Here is a 14,066-nt window from a genome sequence, read left to right on the forward strand (position 1 = left end):
ATGTGCCATGTGAATTTGTGATGTCTCATTTTTACTATTCTTATTCCAATGAAAAATGACTACTTGACCCCTTGACAGTGGAATCAAGTATTCTTTTTTTTTACTTGTACTCAACCATAATTATAAAATCTGTATTAATTTTTAGATTAATGATATGAAAATGTACCACATCTATATTCATTGCATCGTAAAAATGTTGTCGTCATCTCATGAAAATAATGGAAGTTAATCACAACTTTTCAAAGTATAAGATCCGTTATAGCACTGAACCCAGGTAATACTCTGGTTGCAGTATAGTTACTAATGTATTAGTTACCAATGAATTGATATCGGATTTCAAGAATTGCAATCACTAAAATATAGGGCTGTGAAATGATTACAATTTTTAATCACATTAATCACAGGTTTCTATGGATTAATCATGATTAATCACATTACCGATTTTCTCGGAATATTTTTGTGAAAACAAGATTTATGACATTTAACTTTTCTTTTGTGCTGCAACTCAGCAGTTCTTCAGCAGTTATCATTGCTTTTCCATATGGAACATTAATATAATCTTCATCCTAAACAATATTCGGGCTCCTTAGCCATTGTGTGGTTGAATAAAACTTTTTTTTTTTAAATCAAACAGAAATTATTTGAGCTTCTTAGCCATAGGATGGTTGACATTTTTTATATTTTTTGTCACACAACCATTAACCACACCATGATACAATCTAATGCCTCTAAAGGCCCTCTTAGCTACTCGTTCTTTAGCCAGTTGGTGAGGCAAACTAACTTGTTCAAATTCTCTGACAGTAAAGCTGACCGCTTCTTTTGCACAATGTGTCCTGCGAGTGAGTCTGGTTTGTCGCATTCCACTTGAACGCCCCTCGCCGACCAACACATGCTTCGCGTTGCGGTGGTTAGGCGGGTATTGCTACGGTGAAACGATAATGTCTTCTCGCAGAGTGTGCATATCACCTTGGTTTTACTGAATGTTCGATCTTTGTTTTTTTGGAACACGATCTTCCCGTCCAGAAGGTCCTCAGGTTCATCAGAATTAATTATCCATGTTGTTTGTTTGTTTGAATGGCAGCTGCCGTCTGACTGCATTAGAGCGGCAACTAGTGCAGAGGCGGCGGAATTGGAAGGTCCTTCTGCGCATGCGTTAAATGCGTTAAAAAGAAAAACGAATTAATCCTGTAATTTAATCATAACGTGTTAACGCGTTATTTTTCACAGCTCTACTAAAATAACATTGAAGTTGATTCTGATGTCAGCGGAGTTTAACATACATTTATCTGACACACTGCTGTATTCCTATTATATACCAGCAGGTGGTGTTGTGAACATGGCAAATTGGATCTCTAATGCAAACTGTGCATATTTGGGTTTGAAGCAACTTCATTCAATAAATTAAAAACAGAGCAAGTTCATGTAAGGTTGCTCTATGAGAGGGCAAGTGATGTCAGAACATGACACTCTCCATGTCTCATCGTTAAAGAGACAAACTGCTTGTGTGTATTTAACCCAGTTTTGAACTTTGTGTGTTTCTGAATTTGGTATCAGTTAACAAGCCATCCGGCTAAAGGCCTCATTCTTCTTTAAATCCTCACTGAGCTTCACACCAGCAGTGACCTTTGGTGTTTCTGTAACAACAGGACACTCAGTCATGTGGAAAACACAACAGAGCAGCCCGGGCCAGGCCTCATGCACAGGGGACAGAGAGGGAGGAGGGTGGAGGCTGGAGGCTGGCTCCATTTCCTACCTCAGCAACAATGGATCAAACAGCAGGAAACAGGACTCTTGAATTGTTGAAATCTCCAATTACAGGAAAGGTAGAGTTTCAACAATCAAACTGAAAGTGCAATAAAAGACTCAGCACTTTATAGGAAGAAAATGAATTAAAACAATTAAAGTAAGTGGATTGGTGAAACAGTTCTGAGTTTTTTTCATATTTAATTATTAACTTTACATTTTCAAGGACAAGAAAAGCTCATTTTATTGAGATGATTCATATCAGACAATCATTTACATCAAATGTTTTTCCCTGTGAAATAATTTAAGGTGCGTGTGAGCCATTCTGTATTTGTGTCTGTCCCATAAAGCTCAGTTTAACCCTGACTCCAGGATCGAAGCTTTAAATTGTGCAGTTCTGATCAGCTGTGAGACAGATTAATAAACAAGGTCTCTGGTCCTCATGTTTTTGGGAATCTGACTGAATATCCTTGACTGACTCCAGCAGATCTCCTTGGTGATCTCAGCCCCCCCAAAGAGCCTGTGACTTTGCATATCTCAGTGTAGTCCACAAACACGAAGACAATCCATTGTTTGCTCTATCGCCCGTGGCTGAGCTCTGTGTGCCTGACACACGCGGGGGTCCGGGTTATACATTATCTCGGTGCAGGACGGAGGGCCGGTGATGTGTGGCGGAGCATGTTTGCATATCGCATTCCTTGGCTGAATGATTGGCTTCGCCTACCCAACTAAACACTTATTTATTCACAACAAAGCTTGTTGCCATAGAGTTCGAAGAAACTATAAGTACCTGACAAATCCTAACAAACGCACCCACAGCAGATCTCCTCAGCAGGTCCTCAACGTCAGCAGCAGGAATTTAGAATCATGGTAAGCTTCTGCAGTTTCAGCACCTGTTTATTACTTTCTTGCCTCAATTATGAATACAAACAGCCACATGCAATTCTTCTAACAACACCTTTTTTCTATGCCAGCGGGAATGTCTCTCTGTCCATGTTGGTCAGGCCGGTGTCCAGATGGGCAATGCATGCTGGGAGCTGTACTGCCTTGAGCACGGCATCCAGCCGGACGGTCAGATGCCCAGCGACAAGACCATCGGAGGAGGAGACGACTCCTTCAACACCTTCTTCAGTGAGACTGGAGCTGGCAAACATGTTCCCAGAGCTGTCTTTGTGGACCTGGAGCCAACTGTCATTGGTAGGATATTTTTTTCTATTCTAAATGATAATGTAGATGAAACTGGATTCAGGAATTACATATTATATCGTCTCTGCTTTTCCAATGACAGATGAGGTCCGCACAGGCACCTACCGCCAGCTCTTCCATCCTGAGCAGCTGATCACTGGAAAAGAGGACGCAGCCAATAACTATGCTCGGGGTCACTACACCATCGGGAAAGAGGTCATTGACCTGGTGCTGGACAGGATCCGTAAACTGGTGAGTTTGCCTGCAGAGGTTCTGTGTTTCAGTTCAGAGTGAAGAGGAGTATGGAAAGAATTCTGTTACTTTATTTCCCTGCAGGCTGACCAGTGCACAGGACTCCAGGGGTTCCTCATCTTCCACTCCTTTGGAGGAGGAACCGGCTCAGGCTTCACCTCTCTGCTGATGGAGCGTCTCTCTGTCGACTATGGCAAAAAGTCCAAGCTGGAGTTTGCGGTTTATCCAGCTCCTCAGGTGTCCACTGCCGTGGTGGAGCCCTACAACTCCATCCTGACCACCCACACCACCCTGGAGCACTCTGACTGCGCCTTCATGGTAGACAATGAGGCTATCTATGACATCTGCCGCAGGAACCTGGACATCGAGCGCCCCTCCTACACCAACCTCAACAGGCTGATTGGACAGATCGTCTCCTCCATCACTGCCTCCCTGCGATTCGATGGTGCCCTGAACGTCGACCTGACAGAGTTCCAGACCAACTTGGTGCCCTACCCTCGTATCCACTTCCCTCTGGCCACCTACGCTCCAGTTATCTCTGCAGAGAAGGCCTATCACGAGCAGCTCTCTGTATCACAGATCACCAATGCCTGCTTCGAGCCAGCCAATCAGATGGTGAAATGCGACCCTCGTCACGGCAAGTACATGGCCTGCTGCCTCCTGTACCGTGGAGACGTGGTGCCCAAAGACGTGAACACGGCCATCGCCACCATCAAGACCAAGCGTACCATCCAGTTTGTGGACTGGTGTCCCACAGGCTTCAAGGTGGGCATTAACTACCAGCCACCGACTGTGGTTCCTGGTGGAGACCTGGCCAAGGTGCAGAGGGCCGTGTGCATGCTGAGCAACACCACCGCCATCGCAGAGGCCTGGGCTCGCCTGGACCACAAGTTCGACCTCATGTACGCCAAGAGGGCCTTCGTCCACTGGTACGTCGGAGAGGGCATGGAGGAGGGAGAGTTCTCTGAGGCCAGAGAGGACATGGCCGCCCTGGAGAAGGATTACGAAGAGGTCGGAACCGACACCGTCGGCGATGAAGATGAAGGAGAGGAGTATTAAATCACTCATCGATGCCCACGTCCAGAAAACAGACCTTCACCCAAACCTGTAACGTGGCCATCTAAACCATCAGTCAAGAGGGAGAGGAATATTTAAATTTGAAATAAACAAATAGAACCATTCTCTGGTAACGTACGATCATTTCCCTCAAAATACGATAATTTTAAGCTTCCTGTACGATACTTCAACATTTCCCAACTGTCAATGCTGTTTGGAGGAGAGAGAGACAGTGGTCTGAGAAGAGGAGGTAAACTGATGCAGTCCTTGTTTCTTGTAATATCATGACAGTAAAAACAATCTAAAAGAGAACTGTGGTGTCTCTGTGTTTTCTTGGTGTGTGTCTTTTTTTCACTTCTACCAAAACAAAGACTCAGGCTGTGTTGACCAAGGTTTTTTACGTAAGGGGACAGTGGGAACATGAACGCTGTTCAAAGTGCTTTACTGGTGATTGAATAATCAAAGGATGTTAGAAATGAATTACAACTGAGAACATTCAGGTTTAGAGACCAATGCATGCCAAAATAATTAATAATAGAAAAGACAGCAATAAAAGGAGTTAAAATATGTATTTATACAAATATGAAAAAGAAAAACCTTATAACGATGGCAAAATAAATAATGATAATTATAATTAAGAGAATAAAATGTGTGACAGACGCAAACATTTGAAAAACTACAACAAAAGAGGCCTGAGAGGCCTTGCAGGATCACAACAGCCACCACCTCCCTATTGTGTGATGATGATTAGTTACTACCTCCAGCTCTGTGTTTAGACGAGCAATGGAAGTGTCCGTGCACTGCACACACTCTGTGAACCCCTGCGTCGCCGGAGCAGATTAACTGACACCCAAGAGCAGGGAAGGCCGGAGAAAAGCGTTGTTGGGGAAACTTAATCGGAGCCTGTTCCAACAATCCTCTCCTGGCAAGTTTGTTGTTACAACTCCATGGTTACTCTGAGATACAAAGTTAACAATGAAGAGTCGTTTTCAAGAAGTAAACTGACGGAAATGTTTCTGCCAGGATTTATTTAAAGGTTTTAAGTCTCTCAAATACAAATACACTCCCAAAAACTCTCAGGGGAAAACAATAATCCTTTGTTAATCTCTACCTTTAATCCAGTCGATCCAATGTGACTGCAGAACTCCTTCATTCTATTTCTTTGGAAACGTGTATCACATTCCCCCGTTGCTGGAAAAGAAACAGTGATCTTGAATGGGACCTGCCTGATGGAGTGCGCTCTAATGTTAACCAAGACAAAGGGTTCACCTTTGCAGTACACATGGATCTGAACCACCGAGGTGAAGCCACGCAGATCTGTAACAAAAGTCCATCCAGGTCACTGAGGGGGGGGGGGGGGGGGGGGAGTTCAGGAAAAAGAGGCTTAAAATGTGTCATATTAACAGGATCAGGTCTGAATCAAATTAGATCTCCAGAATGGTTTTATTTTTAAACATTTTTACAAAAAGGCTGTGAGCAAGTATGACCCCTGTCAAACTAACTTGTCTCGGGTCATATTTCACAGCCATTCAGCTCATTGTTGTTAGTTACACATCTGCTTCACAACAGCAGTTCTTCCTGAGATCCGTGCGGGGGGGGTACTAGTAGACATTCATTTCTTTTGTGTGTGCGTGTGTGTGTGTGCTCGTCCTCCTCGTCTGTCACTGTAGGAGATGGTGTTTGCGTCTCCGGCTCCTCCGGTTACCACAACACGCCGAGCTGTTGCCAAGCGATGCTGTGCATTAAAGCAGCCCCTTGCACTCGCACCTGACACAACCTCCCCAGCCACTCTTCTCAGGTGAACAAGGGACTTTTTGCAGAGCTGAAAACATGGTGAGGACGACTTTCATATTTATCTTTATTGTGATTTTTTGATAAAAACAGCCAAGAAAGACAGAAGTGGATTAATATAGATTTATATATCCATATGTTGTGCAATGCCTTTTTATTTGTGTTTGCTCATGATAGCAAAATAGGCTATTTGTAATATAATTTGTGCGATGCATGTTATTTTGTTATGCTTTTTCTGTTTGTTGCAAAAAAGAAAGTTCAAGATGTCTTCAATTTTAAAGCTGCAAACATGATCTAATGCCATCCTGTGGCACATTTATGTCCCTTCTGAGTGAGGTTTATAGTTTCACCTATTTACCTGAGGTGAAACACACAATACAATGTCCACGTATCTTAATATGGAACACACTGGACATGATGATAGGTGCATGGGATCGATTGAGTTTGACTCAGTTACAAGGTATCAGAGGGTTCAAGTAACAGCTCCTCTCTTATGGGGAAATACATATCACCACTAAAGGTTGAACAAATTGACTAATTTACTTTTTGTAGGAAATGATTTTGCTCATTTAATTATCACCCATGTACTTTTCCCAAATTGGTATTTAATGGTATATCTTATTATCATGTTACCATAATGCAGTTTATATTTATTTGTTGTTATCCTATAATTACTATTCTACATTGCTTCTATCCATCCATCCATCTAATTTTGGTTCTTCACATCTGCTCTGCTCTCTTCTTCTCGCAGCGTGAATGTATCTCTGTCCATGTTGGTCAGGCCGGTGTCCAGATAGGCAATGCATGCTGGGAGCTGTACTGCCTTGAGCACGGCATCCAGCCGGACGGTCAGATGCCCAGCGACAAGACCATCGGAGGAGGAGACGACTCCTTCAACACCTTCTTCAGTGAAACTGGAGCTGGCAAACATGTTCCAAGGGCTGTCTTTGTGGACCTGGAGCCAACTGTCATCGGTAAGATATTTTTTTCAATGCTAACTCATACTGTAGATGAATGTGGATTCAGGAACTACTTATTATATCGTCTTTGTTTTTCCAATGACAGATGAGGTCCGCACAGGCACCTACCGCCAGCTCTTCCATCCTGAGCAGCTGATCACTGGAAAAGAGGACGCAGCCAATAACTATGCTCGGGGTCACTACACCATCGGAAAAGAGATTATTGACCTGGTGCTGGACAGGATTCGTAAACTGGTGAGTTTGCCTGCAGAGGTTCTGTGTTTGAGTTCAGAGTGAAGAGGAGTATGGAAAGAATTCTGTTATTTTATTTCCCTGCAGGCTGACCAGTGCACAGGACTCCAGGGGTTCCTCATCTTCCACTCCTTTGGAGGAGGAACCGGCTCAGGCTTCACCTCTCTGCTGATGGAGCGTCTCTCTGTCGACTATGGCAAGAAATCGAAGCTTGAGTTTGCCATCTATCCAGCTCCTCAGGTGTCCACTGCCGTGGTGGAGCCCTACAACTCCATCCTGACCACCCACACCACCCTGGAGCATTCTGACTGCGCCTTCATGGTTGACAATGAGGCTATCTATGACATCTGCCGCAGGAACCTGGACATCGAGCGCCCCACCTACACCAACCTCAACAGGCTGATTGGACAGATCGTCTCCTCCATCACTGCCTCCCTGCGCTTTGATGGTGCCCTGAACGTCGACCTGACAGAGTTCCAGACCAACTTGGTGCCCTACCCTCGTATCCACTTTCCTCTGGCCACCTACGCCCCAGTTATCTCTGCAGAGAAGGCCTATCACGAGCAGCTCTCTGTATCAGAGATCACCAACGCCTGCTTCGAGCCAGCCAATCAGATGGTGAAATGCGACCCTCGTCATGGCAAGTACATGGCCTGCTGCCTCCTGTACCGTGGAGACGTGGTGCCCAAGGATGTCAACTCTGCCATCGCCACCATCAAGACCAAGCGCACCATCCAGTTTGTGGACTGGTGTCCCACAGGCTTCAAGGTGGGCATCAACTACCAGCCACCCACTGTGGTTCCTGGTGGAGACCTGGCCAAGGTGCAGAGGGCCGTGTGCATGCTGAGCAACACCACCGCCATCGCAGAGGCCTGGGCTCGCCTGGACCACAAGTTCGACCTCATGTACGCCAAGAGGGCCTTCGTCCACTGGTACGTCGGAGAGGGCATGGAGGAGGGAGAGTTCTCTGAGGCCAGAGAGGACATGGCCGCCCTGGAGAAGGATTACGAAGAGGTCGGAACCGACACCGTCGGCGATGAAGGAGAGGAAGAGGGGGAGGAATATTAAATTTGAAATAAAACCATAATTTCTGTGTCGATATGTTTCGAATAAACTGTTGCAAAATGAATTGTCAAACTGTCAACATTTAGACATGATGTAGAGTGAGAACATATGATAAATCGTAAAATGTGGGTGACGGTGCACAGTTTTCATCTCTGCTTTTCTGTCTTTATTCTTTATTGATTATCTATCTTTAATGTATTTTTTTTGTTTTTTACAAAAATGTTTTTCAGAAAGAGTAATAAACTAATTTGACCAATTTATCAGGCCAACTTTCTTCTTTTGAAAGTAGGATTATTCTTGGGTGATGCTGCAGGATGCTACTCAATCATATTTATTTTCATTTCAGCCATCACCAATCATTTATCCTGATTGTTTGAAATCCTCCATCCTTTATTTGTCACTTATAAGAGGCCAGGTCTTATTATAATTAATATTCGAAAGACTTGTTATCCATCTGTGGCATGAATTATTATTTCAAAAATATTAAATATGTGCTTAATCATTTAGTCATCATCAACATATTTGCCAAAGAAATTCACCTTACATTTTACATTCCAAGCAAATTCCCCCGTAGTCAAAGTAGACAAAAAGGTTATTGTCTCAGTGAAGCAGAGGAACATGCCCCACTGCTCCTCACAATGCATCACCCCTTCTGAATGTGTGTATACATTTTTTAATTAACACAAAAGGGGCCCAACATGTAATTTGGGTGTGATATTGGAATTTCTTTTTCAAAAGCTATGATTACGAATTGAGTAATTTACAATCTCGATAGTGAATACAGTCACAAAATGTTTTAAATTGGTGCAACTTTGATTATGATATTGACTGGAAGAAGATTCGGTTCTAGCCACAAAGGTACCTCCTCACACACAAGGTTAATGCAGTGTCATTTATGCTGATTCATCATGAAAGTATTACTTATATAAGATTCGGAGTGACAGAGGTGTAAACTGATCTTTCTGTGAACCGTAACCTGTAACCTGCTCCCATCTGTTCTAGTCTTGCAAGTTTAAGCATAAGCAATAGAAGGATATTCACGGTTTCATAACTGATCGATCTTGTATTTGGTTACCAATTATTACAGTAATATAACAGGATTGCTTTTATTTAACCATTCATTTGAACTTATTTCTTGCTAAGCTCCACATCCACAAATGTAAGTTCACCCACCAAACCCCCCAAGTATGTGAATTATTGAAAGTAATGGACCCGTACGTGTGGACAGGTTCCGTCTCTGAAAACAAAACAGCCATCAAAACATGACTGCTTGCAACACCCTTTAAAGTATTTATATGAATTTGATATCCAACTCTTGAGTCCTCTTTCTAATCTCCCTTTGTTGTTGCTTCAGTTAATTAATTTATCTCTTAAGGAGTATCCTACATTTGACAATCCTATTCTTCCGTTTCAACACTGTATGAGGCCTTTTTAGGTTTGCTGTCTGAAACATATCTCCAAGAAAATAAAAAAATAATTCTGGTCACGTGCTGCAATATGCCTTTGTTCTTTCAGTAGTAACATTCAACATTTTGAGCGACATTTACCCAACCCAGAATTTCTTGCACAAAAGATTAAATTGGAAAGAAAACCCGTGTATTTTCTGTATGAAAAAACCTTGAGACTGTGGAACCTGTTTTTCCTTCTTTATTGATGATGCCATGTGGCTACGCAATGCAATAGAGGGGCTGTGCACAGAGCTGGGAATAAATGATATCGCTGTGAATAAACACATTTCCTCTCATAAATAATTGCTCTAAATTTGTTGCATGTCATCGCATTACATTCTGTGCGGTGCTGTACCTGAACGCAACACTGGCTCGACGTCACTTCCGCCTCGCTCCCGCCCAAGGAAAAAGCTCTCTTACCGCCACTCTGACTCCGCCCTCTGAATATCTATAAAGTACAGGAGCCCGAGCACCGCCCGTCAGTGCAGCCATCCTTCAGAACCTGATCCTCACGTCGGAGAGAAGGAGCCACACACTGAGTCAAAATGGTGAGTTCTCATTGTTGAAACACTTCGGGGGAAAAGGCTCAACGCGGCGGCTTAACGTCATCCTGACAGGCACGGTGTTGTAGAGAAAGACGGAAACTTGACGATAGGCGCTCGCACGACGAAATGACTAAATGTCTATGTACGTTTTTACACGCTGTAAAAAGGTTCTGCGATGCGAAGGGGAAAACCGTTGAACTGGTAACGGTCCTATTGTGCGCGGACAAAATGGTGTCACGTCGAACGAGGCCAGACAACTGACGCAGTGTGGGATTAACTCAACCACACCGAGGCTGGTTGAATAACGGTGAAATTCCCGACGCGCCCGACGTGTTTTTTTTTTTTTTTTTTGGAGGATGACGACCTGAAAATAGCGTAGAAGATGCTGCGCCCGTGCGGCGCATTGTTGGGGAGTGGGAGTTGATGCGCATTTGTCCAGCGAGGCCGCCATGGGATAACGCCCTGTCCGCGAATGTCGCACTTTAGGTCGGGCTTTGTCTCCATTTCAGGGCGGAATGACCCCCAGTTTTTTTTTATATACACTTCCTCCTTTTCCCTTTTTCCATATTCTTTCCTTCTTTTCTTTTTTTTGGGATAATCTGCTGTGCAGGGAGAGTGGCGGTGGGGGGGATGGGAAAGCGGATCACGCCACAGATCTGCAACAACCTGCCATGTGACTCAGCATGCGTTATTATTCATCAGGTCTGCAAGAAACAGTTACCTGAGGCTCGGGTTTTCCAAAAAATAATAACCATCTCATTATTAAAACGTTATGCATCGCAGTTACATCAAATCAATAAGACTCGTATATACCCCTCAGTACTGGCTGAAGTTTGAAATGTCCTGATGATACAAAATCAGAGCCAGTGGATTTTAAACGTTTTCAGATTTTGCTTTATCAGATTAATTAAACATTGGGCGTGTCTCTTTTGGGGACACCTACTGGTGAAGATGCGCGATGCAGCTGAATAGCCCCTTACCTCGCCCTCCCCTTCCCATCGTGAAGGGGAACATGTGGTAGGGCTGGGCCGTATGGGGAAAAAAGATCTGATCGAGAGTTTTATTTCATATCATATCAATAAAATCATATTCTTGCACGTTTTTGTTTATGTACAAAGTTTTTCTTGTGCACAAAACAGATTTTTACTTGCTTATACAATCAACCTGTGCCACTTACTTACTTGAAAGGTGAATGTATATAACATTTTTAATAAAAATTTTACATATTTAATTTCATTACATTTTTCTATTGCCATTTTATATTTTTCTTTTCGGACCTTTATAAAAGCCTCCTGAAATCGTATTAATATTCCTTGATGAGAAGGGCGTGGCTTCCTCAGCAACAAAGGAGTAAAAACGGTGCAGCTGCTGATTGATCTGGGATGGTCAGTGCCCCATGGGAAAAGATGTCAATCATTTTAAGCGCAGCCTGAATGTGAATTGGGTCATACTGGAGGTTCATGTGCATATCAGCAGTTATTACACAGGATTGAGCTGGGGAATGACCTTTGTTTCCTCCTTTGTCTCTGCAGCGTGAATGTATCTCTATCCATGTCGGCCAAGCCGGAACTCAGATGGGAAATGCCTGCTGGGAGCTGTACTGTCTTGAGCATGGCATCCAGCCTGATGGTCAGATGCCTAGCGGCAAAAACATGGGCGGAGGCGACGACTCCTTCAACACTTTCTTTAGCGAAACTGGAGCTGGCAAACATGTTCCCAGGGCTGTCTTTGTGGACCTGGAGCCAACTGTCATCGGTAAGCAACTAAACAAAGAAAGACCTTTTACTAGAGCTTTAATGAGTAGAATTAATTCAGGATCTCATTGAATTAATTTCCTGTGAAGTAATTTGTTTAAACACACGCAGCTCAATTACACCTACAAACAATTGAGCAAGACTGAAGTATTTTTTTTCTTGTTGCTTCTCAGATGAAGTGCGAACTGGTACCTACCGCCAGCTCTTTCACCCCGAGCAGCTGATAACTGGAAAGGAGGATGCAGCCAATAACTACGCTCGTGGTCACTACACTGTTGGAAAGGAGATCATCGACCTGGTTCTGGACAGGACCCGTAAACTGGTGAGCTAATCCCCAGTGTTAAATGTGCACCATTTTCAATTCAGAAATCTCTTGTGTTTAACAACCATGTTTCCCTGCAGGCTGACCAGTGCACAGGACTCCAGGGATTCCTCATCTTCCACTCCTTTGGAGGAGGAACCGGTTCAGGCTTCACCTCTCTGCTGATGGAGCGTCTCTCTGTCGACTATGGCAAAAAGTCCAAGCTGGAGTTTGCAGTTTACCCAGCTCCTCAGGTGTCCACTGCCGTGGTGGAGCCCTACAACTCCATCCTGACCACCCACACCACCCTGGAGCACTCTGACTGCGCCTTCATGGTAGACAATGAGGCCATCTATGACATCTGCCGCAGGAACCTGGACATTGAGCGCCCTTCCTACACCAACCTCAACAGGCTGATTGGACAGATCGTCTCCTCCATCACTGCCTCCCTGCGATTCGATGGTGCCCTGAACGTCGACCTGACAGAGTTCCAGACCAACTTGGTGCCCTACCCTCGTATCCACTTCCCTCTGGCCACCTATGCCCCAGTTATCTCTGCAGAGAAGGCCTATCACGAGCAGCTGTCAGTGGCTGACATCACAAACGCCTGCTTCGAGCCAGCCAATCAGATGGTGAAATGCGACCCTCGTCATGGCAAGTACATGGCCTGCTGCCTCCTGTACCGTGGAGACGTGGTGCCCAAAGATGTCAACTCTGCCATCGCCACCATCAAGACCAAGCGCACCATCCAGTTTGTGGACTGGTGTCCCACAGGCTTCAAGGTGGGCATTAACTACCAGCCACCCACTGTGGTTCCTGGTGGAGACCTGGCCAAGGTGCAGAGGGCCGTCTGCATGCTGAGCAACACCACCGCCATCGCAGAGGCCTGGGCTCGCCTGGACCACAAGTTCGACCTCATGTACGCCAAGAGGGCCTTCGTCCACTGGTACGTCGGAGAGGGCATGGAGGAGGGAGAGTTCTCTGAGGCCAGAGAGGACATGGCCGCCCTGGAGAAGGATTACGAAGAGGTCGGAGCCGACAGTGTTGGCGAGGAGGATGAAGGAGAGGAGTATTAAATGACGACATCGGTGTTGTATTTGACCATTTGTTCCGTCATTTGTTCTGATCACTCTGATCATAAATAAAACTTTAAATGTTACAGCCATTCTATGTCCTGTGTTCACTTGATTTGTGCACTCTAGGTTTATAATAGGCATCAGTGATGTTGGATATAGATCAATAATTCTTGTGTTCTCATACTGGGGAAGGTTGGTATTTCTAAACACACAATTTGTAAATGCACCTTTAATCTAAAAATCCTGAACTGTTAGAAGGGAGATATTAACATTTGAATCATGCCACTGTCACCAGTGTTATAATTAATATTGCGGTGTCAATAAAACTTGGTGATAACTTATTGTAATTTTGGTACTAAGTCAAAGGTTGTCTATGAATTTTGAGAAAGCATTAAAGCTTTAATGAGGTGCACGAATAGAATTGAAGACTATTATGTGCACAGTTCCATACAGCAGTCTCTGGCTATGAAGTTCATGTCACAGGCTCCCTTCTAGTGTTATCAAATATTTGAGAAAACCACAAGTGTAGCAATTGAATATGAAACCAAACTATTAAAATATAATACACCTAAAATATGTGTTGTAAACTAAAGTATCTTGCTGAGTAGAATGGAAAAGTTAACCAGAGGCCTTTCTTCT

General features: G+C 44.1%; 3 protein-coding genes across 3 annotated transcripts; all 3 read left to right on the forward strand.

Moving 5' to 3' along the window:
• The first annotated feature begins 117 nt into the window (after window positions 1-117).
• On the forward strand, window positions 118-4,548 carry LOC128430889 (tubulin alpha-1C chain). Its single transcript, XM_053417010.1, has 5 exons — window positions 118-1,823; window positions 2,563-2,613; window positions 2,718-2,940; window positions 3,032-3,180; window positions 3,265-4,548. Exons 1-5 carry the CDS (start codon window positions 1,764-1,766, stop codon window positions 4,237-4,239), a joined length of 1,458 nt encoding a protein of 485 aa, XP_053272985.1. The 5' UTR covers window positions 118-1,763; the 3' UTR covers window positions 4,240-4,548.
• Window positions 4,549-6,850: 2,302 nt separating this feature from the next.
• LOC128430868 (tubulin alpha-1A chain-like) lies at window positions 6,851-8,306 on the forward strand. The gene is made up of 3 exons (XM_053416969.1): window positions 6,851-7,001; window positions 7,093-7,241; window positions 7,326-8,306. Exons 1-3 carry the CDS (start codon window positions 6,881-6,883, stop codon window positions 8,304-8,306), a joined length of 1,251 nt encoding a protein of 416 aa, XP_053272944.1. The 5' UTR covers window positions 6,851-6,880.
• A 1,843-nt stretch (window positions 8,307-10,149) lies between these two features.
• LOC128430867 (tubulin alpha chain) lies at window positions 10,150-13,516 on the forward strand. The gene is made up of 4 exons (XM_053416968.1): window positions 10,150-10,299; window positions 11,829-12,051; window positions 12,224-12,372; window positions 12,453-13,516. Exons 1-4 carry the CDS (start codon window positions 10,297-10,299, stop codon window positions 13,425-13,427), a joined length of 1,350 nt encoding a protein of 449 aa, XP_053272943.1. The 5' UTR covers window positions 10,150-10,296; the 3' UTR covers window positions 13,428-13,516.
• The last annotated feature ends 550 nt before the right edge of the window (window positions 13,517-14,066 follow it).

Source organism: Pleuronectes platessa, chromosome 24, assembly GCF_947347685.1.
Source record: "Pleuronectes platessa chromosome 24, fPlePla1.1, whole genome shotgun sequence".
Classification (NCBI taxonomy): Eukaryota; Metazoa; Chordata; class Actinopteri; order Pleuronectiformes; family Pleuronectidae; genus Pleuronectes; species Pleuronectes platessa.

Bases quoted from the DNA above. Each gene is read 5' to 3' on its own strand.
- LOC128430889 (XM_053417010.1), top strand. From the start codon at position 1,764: ATGGATCAAACAGCAGGAAACAGGACTCTTGAATTGTTGAAATCTCCA. The intron at 2,941-3,031 runs GTAGGATATTTT...TTCCAATGACAG, and splicing joins CCTGGAGCCAACTGTCATTG to ATGAGGTCCGCACAGGCACC. The intron at 3,181-3,264 runs GTGAGTTTGCCT...ATTTCCCTGCAG, and splicing joins TGGACAGGATCCGTAAACTG to GCTGACCAGTGCACAGGACT.
- LOC128430868 (XM_053416969.1), top strand. From the start codon at position 6,881: ATGCCCAGCGACAAGACCATCGGAGGAGGAGACGACTCCTTCAACACC. The intron at 7,002-7,092 runs GTAAGATATTTT...TTCCAATGACAG, and splicing joins CCTGGAGCCAACTGTCATCG to ATGAGGTCCGCACAGGCACC. The intron at 7,242-7,325 runs GTGAGTTTGCCT...ATTTCCCTGCAG, and splicing joins TGGACAGGATTCGTAAACTG to GCTGACCAGTGCACAGGACT.
- LOC128430867 (XM_053416968.1), top strand. The intron at 12,052-12,223 runs GTAAGCAACTAA...GTTGCTTCTCAG, and splicing joins CCTGGAGCCAACTGTCATCG to ATGAAGTGCGAACTGGTACC. The intron at 12,373-12,452 runs GTGAGCTAATCC...GTTTCCCTGCAG, and splicing joins TGGACAGGACCCGTAAACTG to GCTGACCAGTGCACAGGACT.